At 43.3% G+C, this 8,790-nt stretch overlaps 1 protein-coding gene across 1 annotated transcript; it reads left to right on the top strand.

The window, feature by feature from the left end:
• Positions 1 to 250: 250 nt before the first annotated feature.
• LOC123099386 (protein argonaute 12) lies at positions 251 to 7,379 on the top strand. Its single transcript, XM_044521557.1, has 22 exons — positions 251 to 1,197; positions 1,892 to 2,091; positions 2,184 to 2,330; positions 2,498 to 2,631; positions 2,738 to 2,847; positions 2,936 to 3,042; positions 3,197 to 3,329; positions 3,416 to 3,532; positions 3,686 to 3,793; positions 3,879 to 3,950; positions 4,304 to 4,426; positions 4,501 to 4,675; positions 4,767 to 4,888; positions 4,961 to 5,098; positions 5,512 to 5,654; positions 5,730 to 5,792; positions 5,879 to 5,942; positions 6,107 to 6,242; positions 6,342 to 6,415; positions 6,541 to 6,635; positions 6,743 to 6,774; positions 6,923 to 7,379. Exons 1-22 carry the CDS (start codon positions 544 to 546, stop codon positions 7,084 to 7,086), a joined length of 3,111 nt encoding a protein of 1,036 aa, XP_044377492.1. The 5' UTR covers positions 251 to 543; the 3' UTR covers positions 7,087 to 7,379.
• Positions 7,380 to 8,790: the final 1,411 nt, after the last annotated feature.

The following is an 8,790-nucleotide window of genomic DNA, read 5'->3' as shown; positions in this document are numbered from 1 at the left end:
ACGGATGCGTTCGCTCCAAACGGCGAAGTCGAGATAAAAACCCACGGCGAGGGTCTGTACGCACTTGCGGACATGTGCACTGCCACGTCAATAACCGAGGGTTTTCTCCATGGACTCGCTCTCCTAGACAAGTACTCCTACTAGTAGCACGATTTGGCTAGGATGGGCGACGTGGGCTGCATGCTTTGCTAGGCCGCCCCGCGCCCCGATAATTCTTCATCCGCTGCAGCAGCGTGCCCTTAATGGCGATTAGACGTGACGGCGGTGCGAGAACGTGCCCCCGGCCGGCCGGTTGCGTGCGCGGCGGCTCGAAAGATCTCCTCGTTCCGCGAGCGCGCAAGGGGAGGAGAATGCGATGAGACCCCGGTCGCGCCGCTCCGGCTCCCTGACACGCGGGCTCCACATGTCACCGCCGTTTCTCTTTCCCCGATACATCTCCGAGCCCGTCTTTTCTATTCTATATAGCGTCGTCGTCCAAGCCGCTTGAGCTTCGTACGTTCTCTTCTGCCAACTCCTTGGGTAGGGTTTGCTCCTAGCTTGTCCATGTCTTCGCGAGGCGGAGGCGGCCGGCGCGGCGGCCACGGCCGCGGCGACGAGTCGTCCGGAGCGCAGGAGGGTGGCCGCGGTCGGGGCGATGGCGGCGGCCGAGGGAGGGGCCGAGGAGAGGAGGCCGGGGGCGAGCGCGGCCGCGGAGGACATGGCCACGCGCCGCGCGGTCGCTCCGGAGATCAGGAGCCACATGGAGGACGCGGCGGGGACGGCCGAGGGAGGGGCCGAGGCGGCGAGCGCGGTGGCCATCGCGACGACGCGGCGAGAGGCCGAGGTGGCGTCGCCGCGGTGGGGGAGCACGACCCGCGTTACGGTGGCACTGGACCTGGCGGAGCCGGCCAGCCAGTGGCGGCCCCGACGGCGACGGTGGAGGTGCTGGGTGCCGAGGTGGAGCGGAAGATGGTGCTAGCTAAGGCCGCAGGCGAGCGGCCGTCGTCGTCCTCCTCGGCCCCGGCTGCAGCGGAGGAGCAGCGGAGGGTCGCCATGGAGCCTCGGGTGCCGGCGGCGCCGGCCAATCTGCCACCGGTGTCGAGCAAGGCGGAGAAGTTCCCGGCGCGGCCGGGGTTCGGGACCATCGGGAGGAGGTGCCGCGTCCGCGCCAACCATTTCCTTGTGCAGGTCGCCGACAAGGAGATCTACCATTACGATGTACGTATGCTCGAACCCGTTCGGTGATGTTGGTAAATGTTCATTCATGCATGGATCTTGTGAATTGAATTCGTTGTAAGCTGTATTTTGAACCATCAAGTGGATTTGGATCAAAATAGAACCAATCACATGTTTATGTCGAAGCTAATACAAATGTTAGTAAAGAGACAAACAGATACCAAAATCAGGCAACTTATGGTAACAAGTTTCATGCAAATTTTAAGGTTTCGCCTTCAAAAGTGGGTTAATAATTTGATTTCTGCAAGCACATGAGCATGGTTAATTTTCACCTTCAAAAGTAGGTGAATAATTTGATTTCTGCAGGCACATCATCATGGTTAATTTTGACCTTCAAAAGTGGGTGAATAATTTGATTTCTGCAAGCACATGAGCATGGTTAATTTTCACCTTCAAAAGTGGGTGAATAATTTGATTTCTGCAAGCACATGATCGATCATGGTTAATTTTCACCTTCAAAAGTGGGTGAATAATTTGATTTCTGCAAGCACATGATCGATCATGGTTAATTTTCACCTTCAAAAGTGGGTGAATAATTTGATTTCTGCAAGCACATGATCGATCATGGTTAATTTTCACCTTCAAAAGTGGGTGAATAATTTGATTTCTGCAAGCACATGATCATGGTTAATTGTTAATTCTCAGTATGATAACCATGCATCTTCCTGTTGCGCAGGTGGCAATTGATCCGGAAACGAGGTCTCGCGGATGGAACAGATCAATAATCAACGAACTAGTTAAATTGTACAAGGAACACTTGGACGGTAGGCTGCCTGTTTATGATGGAAGAAAGAGCCTATATACCGCTGGTGCACTGCCATTCAAGAACAAAGTATTTGTCGTCAAACTTGCCAATGCCGCGAAAGGGAATAAACGGTAGGACAAAAACATTCCAGTCTTCCTTTTTGTCATCAAAACCTGCTTGTTCTTGTAATGGTTTTTACATTGTACTCATTCCTGTATTTTAGCGAGGAGGAATACAAGGTGACCGTCAAGCTTGCTTCAAATCTGGATATGTACAGCCTTCGGCAGTTTTTGGCTGGTAGAAGCAGGGATGTGCCACAAGACACTATCCAAGCTCTCGACATCGCCTTAAGGGAGTGTCCCACAACAAAGTAATTTCTCATATTTGATACTTCCTTGATGTGGAGTAGTAAAGGAAGTATCGCATTGATACTTCCTTGATGTGGAGTAGAAATTTTTCATTGTTTAAGTTCCCCTATTTTCATTCCTTATATTTGTAATTCAATATTTTGTTTGCATCTTCTTTAAATTGGAACAGGTATGTATCGATCTCTAGATCATTCTTCTCTCAGTCATTTGAACATGGTGGCGCAATTGGCAACGGTGTTGAATGCTGGAGGGGTTATTACCAAAGCCTTCGCCCCACACAGATGGGTTTGTCACTAAATATCGGTACGGCTGTACCTAAACTGTTCCTAGTGTCATGAAAGTGTTTCTTAATTTTGTAGTCCCTTAAAAAATCCTGTCACTAATATTTCTCATTCGATTTTATTCTCAGATATTTCCGCAACAGCATTTTACAAGGCCCAAGCAGTGATGGACTTTGCAGTCGAATATCTGAATATCCGAGATGCTTCAAGGCCCTTGATTGATCAGGATCGTATTAAGGTATGAATGGTGATATCTTATTTTTCTCACCTTTTTTTTATGTCTACCAATCTAACTGTTGCATTTTTTTTTCTTTTCTGCTTTATAGTTGAAGAAAGCCCTTAGAGGTATCCGGGTTGAAGCCACTCATCGGACTGATAAAACCATACGCTACAAGATCACTAGCTTATCCTCAGCTCCATTGAAGGAATTAATGTATCTATTCACTTTTATACGCTGTTTCCTGAATGCACTTTCTTTAAATTTTCATGTAGTCATATAACACTGTAAATTAATTGTGGTTATTGATAGTGACCAGGGGTAGAAACTAGCTCAATTACAACTTTCCGATGATCATTTGCTACTGCAGGTTTGATCAAGATGGTGTGCGCGTATCAGTTGTCCAGTACTTTAAGAAGCAATATAATTACTCTCTCAAATATATCAATTGGCCATGCCTTCAAGCTGGTAGTGATAGCAGACCGCTATATTTGCCTATGGAGGTGCTTATGATCTTCTTTTGTGACACTTTAAGTTTGCCTTTAGTTTTTGTAGTTAAATCAATAGTGTGTACATATGATTTCTTCAGGTTTGCAGCATAGTTGGGGGACAAAGATATTCACGGAAGTTGAATGAACGCCAAGTTTCAAGCATACTAAAGATGGCATGTGAAAGACCAGCTCAACGGGAGAGCAGTGTTCTAGAGGTGAATTTTAGCCCTTAATGTCATTTACTGCAGACTTTGTATCTGTAGGATAGCACGAGCGTGCAGTTTTATGTTTTGTATTGCTCTTATATCCATATTTGTATTCATTTGATTTGAGGATATATGATCTGTTCCCTTTTTTTATGTTCTCAGGTTGTTAATAGGAATAATTATGGCAATGATGACTATTCGAAAGAATTTGGCATGAAAGTCATGAACCAACTTGCATTGGTCGATGCTCGTGTACTACCTTCCCCAAGGGTAACTGCTTCTGAACAAAATGACCGCATTACTGTTCTTACATTATTTTATATTTATTTGACCTCTTTAATATTTCTCTTGTTAGCTTAAATATCATGACTCTGGACGGGAAAAAGTATGTAATCCTTCAGTGGGACAATGGAACATGATAAACAAGGTATTATACATTTATACCCTATACCATATTCCTTTTTAGTGACATAATTTCATTTCGGCAACATTGTTACGCTCAGTGTTTATGTTTAGTATTATCAATATCAGTTTGGTCTTGCATGTTATTTAGCACTAACATGTAAGTGGAGAACATGTCGGTCTCTAAACTTTTTGGTATGTAAGTTATGATTGTATGTATTTTTTCCATTGTTATATTTATGATATAATGCATTGAAATGACTGTATATACTTTTTTGCCTGGCTGTTTGTACTTGTAGCGATGTTTTTATATCTTATGTCTATTTCATTTGCTTTCTGCATCAGTCTTAGTAATACTAATTTCGTTGTTTTTCCCAGAGAATGGTGAATGGAGGATCTATCAACCATTGGGCATGTCTAACTTTTGCCTCTCGTCTTCACCCAAATGACATTGGCATGTTTTGCCGCGATCTGGCTCACATGTGCAATAACATTGGCATGGTAACCTTCTTTTCTTCTGGAATGAACTTCTGCTGCTAGCATATATACTGACTGAATAAATTTTCCTGTTGTAGGAAATGAACATGGAACCATGCGTGAATATCACACAAGCTCGCCGTCAGGACACTGTGGAGTCTGCAATCAGAAATATCCATAGGCATTCTGCAGAAGTGCTCACTAAGCAAGGTCTAGAAGGGAAGCAGCTTGAATTATTGATCATCATATTACCTGATATTAGTGGTTCTTATGGTATGCTCTATGAATTGATTCTCTGAGCTGATATCTGACTATTTTAAAATAGAAATCAGTTTTAATTCCAAGTTTCTGCCATCTAATGCAGGAAAGATAAAACGGCTCTGTGAAACCGAGCTTGGAGTAATAACTCAGTGCTGCTTACCCAAGAATGTTCAGAAGGGTGGGAAACAATACCTTGAAAATCTTTCTCTGAAGATCAATGTTAAGGTATGAATCAATTGCTAGCTGCTTGACAATCAGGCCTGCGAAATGCTGAGACCTTTGCTGTTTTATGATTAGGTCGGAGGTCGGAATACAGTACTTGAAGATGCTTTGTACAAGAGGATACCCCTTCTGACAGACGTGCCTACGATAGTTTTCGGAGCTGATGTTACCCACCCAGCTGCTGGAGAAGATGCATCTCCATCTATTGCAGCAGTATGTCATTCTGCTCTCTCTCATCATGTCAAGTTTGTTAATTTGCAGTCTGCTTATATTTGACAAGAGACGGTCAGAGTCGGATGCACTAATTAATAGCGCTCAACTTCCGTTTCTATTTTTTTACACTTTTTATCAGTACCATCTGTATTGGAAGTTTGTAATAGCTTTGCATTTTCGGTAACAAAAGGAGCGATACGTGAGAACAAAAGTAGCGATATTCATTGTAAACGCTGCTAAGCTTTTACTTGTGCTTCAAAGGAGAAACGTACTACCTATCTATTTTTTCATTTTACTTTGTGTGGCTAGTACAGATCCTCTCTTTCTGTTTGCCGTCTTGGCACCATACTATGAATAACGCATGATAGAATTTGGAGTTCTGGAACTAAGGCTTCTACATCCTCACATTGTAGGTTGTTGCATCTATGGATTGGCCAGAAGTAACAAAATACAAATGCTTGGTCTCTTCACAAGGCCCTAGGGAAGAAATAATTGCCGACCTTTACACAGAAACAATGGATCCACAAAAGGGACGTGTTGGTGGTGGCATGATAAGGTAATGCAAGATACGGAAGTATTTGCCTAGTTTTCCTTTTTGCAACAATAACATTGAATTCTTGAAATTTTGCAGGGAGTTGCTTCTCTCTTTCTACAGAGCAACTGGATGCAAGCCTCACAGGATTATATTTTATAGGTTTGTAAAGCGTGCAGTCTTTGTTTTTCCAAGAATCGTTTCTTAGTCTCTGCTTAATACTGATTACTGAATCATCTAATATGCAGAGATGGTGTTAGTGAGGGTCAGTTCAGCCAAGTGTTGCTTTATGAAATGGATGCGATTCGCAAGGTTCTTCTCACCCCCTTTGACCCTCTCCATATAACGCCACATTGGTCCTTTATTTTCCGTTTCAACATTCTGCGGGCCTGATTCCCTAGCAGCTAGTGATTAATTCATACCGTAACATTGTAATTTCTAATTTGTTTGCTACACCATGTTCTTCTTGCTCCCAGGCTTGTGCTACTTTACAGGCTGGTTACCTCCCACCAGTCACATTTGTTGTTGTGCAAAAGCGGCATCACACTCGCCTATTCCCTGAAAATCATCGTGCGCGGGATCTGACGGATAGAAGTGGGAATATCCTACCTGGTTAGTTAGCATAATATGTGTACGACCTGGTAGATTTTACGTACCAAAGTGTGTTCCAGTAATAACAAGATTAAAGCATCAAGTGTGCTTTGTCCTCAGGTACTGTTGTTGACACAAAGATCTGCCATCCTACTGAGTTCGACTTTTACCTCTGCAGCCATGCTGGTATTCAGGTAATGTTGCATGACTCACATTTCTGCTTAGTCCCATGATACTTCTAATGAATTGGGCAAGTCTTTCATGATAACATGGTACTCGACTTGATACTGAAGTCTCTCCTATGTTTTCCTTTGGACAGGGAACAAGCCGACCGACACATTATCATGTTCTTCTCGACGAAAACCGTTTCAGTGCTGACGCCCTGCAAACCTTGACCTACAACCTTTGCTATACGTAAGCTGCTCTGCCATTTCCCTCCTTGATGAATGATGCAAAAGCATAATACTGTTGTGTTCCCTGTTTTCTGACCTTTTGTCTTTATGATGATTTCTCGCTTGCAGCTATGCCCGGTGCACGCGTTCGGTATCTATAGGTATGCGTTTAATCCACAGTGTACAAGTCTTCATATCAGCTTGCACTTGCAGGAATGTTCATGGTGTCAGGATCTTAGGCAGTAGTGATGTATTTTCAGTTGCTACTCTAAATTTTCTGCTGATTTTGCTTTCTTGCTGCTGTGACAGTTCCCCCAGCATACTACGCGCACCTGGCAGCCTTCCGCGCGCGCTATTACATGGAAGACGAGTTCTCCGACGGGGGCTCGTCGTCTGCCACGGCCCGGTCCGCGCCTGCGAGGCAGCTCCCGAAGATCAGGGACAGTGTCAAGGAGTTCATGTTCTACTGCTGATGTATGTATGCGTGGCTGATCCCTTGCTTGCTCGAACTACGTACGGTCTCCATGCCTTTTGCCTAGGAGTTGATGGTTGCTAGCGCCTCATCGATGCCTTTTGTGGTTTGTGAAACTTCTAGTGGTTTAATTAGTAGGGCGTGTTGCCTGCAAGAACTGTAGCTTTAGGGGTATATTTTGTGGAAAACACTTGTACCAATCTCTATGGAATGCTGTTGTCGGGCTTGGAAGTTACATAAGTTGTCGACGTGCGTCTGTTGTCATTTTTGTTTGAGAGAGATCGACAGAGAACAATCGAGAGGGTTGTAAAGTGAATCAAGTACTAGTCTTTATTGATAGTGTAGGATCCTTTACATACAACATGTACAGACGTCTCCAAAGGAGACGACGGTTCCAAGAGGCGACGCTCCAGGGAGAAACCGTTGTGACGGTTCCCACATCCTGCAATTCCCACATCCTGCAATTACATGCACGGGGAGAGCGGGGATTATCCCCTAATTAACGATGAGTTAATTATTCTTAACACTCCCCCTAATCACCGCTTGACTGCATTAAGATCCATTATCTTGATTAAATTCTCCTCCAAAAACCCTGTGGGAAAAATATGAGGAGATAGTGTGCCAAAACTCCTTCAAATTCAGTGGGAAAAATAAGGAGAAAATGATGCAACATATAATGGTTATTGTCTCTTTTAACTCAATATGAGAAATCCATAGAGTTTAGAGAACAATAAATATGTCGTATATACTTTCCTAAAAACCCCGGTGGGGAAAACAGAAAGTATGGCATATGATCATGTGTTGATATTACCTCATTAAAAACCTTTATGAGAATTTGTAAAGTAAACTCATGAAGGGCAAAAGAGTATAATATGATGCATTGAACAGGAACAATTCAGGAAGATACTCCCCCTGATTCTTGCAAAATTCGAAGCCGTCACATACCAATTCCGTGAAAAGTTAGTAGAGACTTCATGAATAAATCAGTCACATGATTTAACTTGCAAGATATGCAATATAGCAATATTGCTTATTACGTAACCTGTTTGCATCCGGGCAACACAAGACACATAATCGTTGAGATAATGGTTGATGAATGTAGCCACGAGGTCTGTTTCGAAGACTCTTCATGAGAGGGCTACCACACTTAGTAGGAACACTAAGCTTGTCTACGATCTGACATAGTAGGGATCTGATCGATGTATCCAATGATATCGGTGTTCACATTTCTGTGAAACTGAAAAACCAGGACAAGATTTTTGATGCATTGGAGATATCTAAAGATATTTTTGAGTACCAACCAATTGTGTTTGGTGGATACAATGGCATTATGGAAAGTTGAGTACCAACCAATTTGTCCACAATAAATTTCTCCAATATATTATGGATATAGACAATATAGTATACCATAATGTATGAATGAAGGTGCTCAAGTTGTAGTAACGAGCGGTGTTTTGGTTTACCCAAATCCTTCATTTTAAAGTCCGTCATTTAGATGATTACATGTGTCGTCGTTGCAGACACACAAACATGGATAATCATCATTGTAGGAGTAATCCTTGTGTATAAAGATCTCACTACGTCAGTTGTACAATATGTACTGACAATAATAAGTCGTATGGTGACTTACTGAATTTACACAATGTATGTTGCATTTTGTATTTCGATTCAGAATTGAGATTCCACCGGGAATCAATCATATATC

This window comes from Triticum aestivum, chromosome 4D (assembly GCF_018294505.1).
Source record: "Triticum aestivum cultivar Chinese Spring chromosome 4D, IWGSC CS RefSeq v2.1, whole genome shotgun sequence".
Classification (NCBI taxonomy): Eukaryota; Viridiplantae; Streptophyta; class Magnoliopsida; order Poales; family Poaceae; genus Triticum; species Triticum aestivum.
This window is presented reverse-complemented; position numbering and strand designations above follow the sequence as displayed.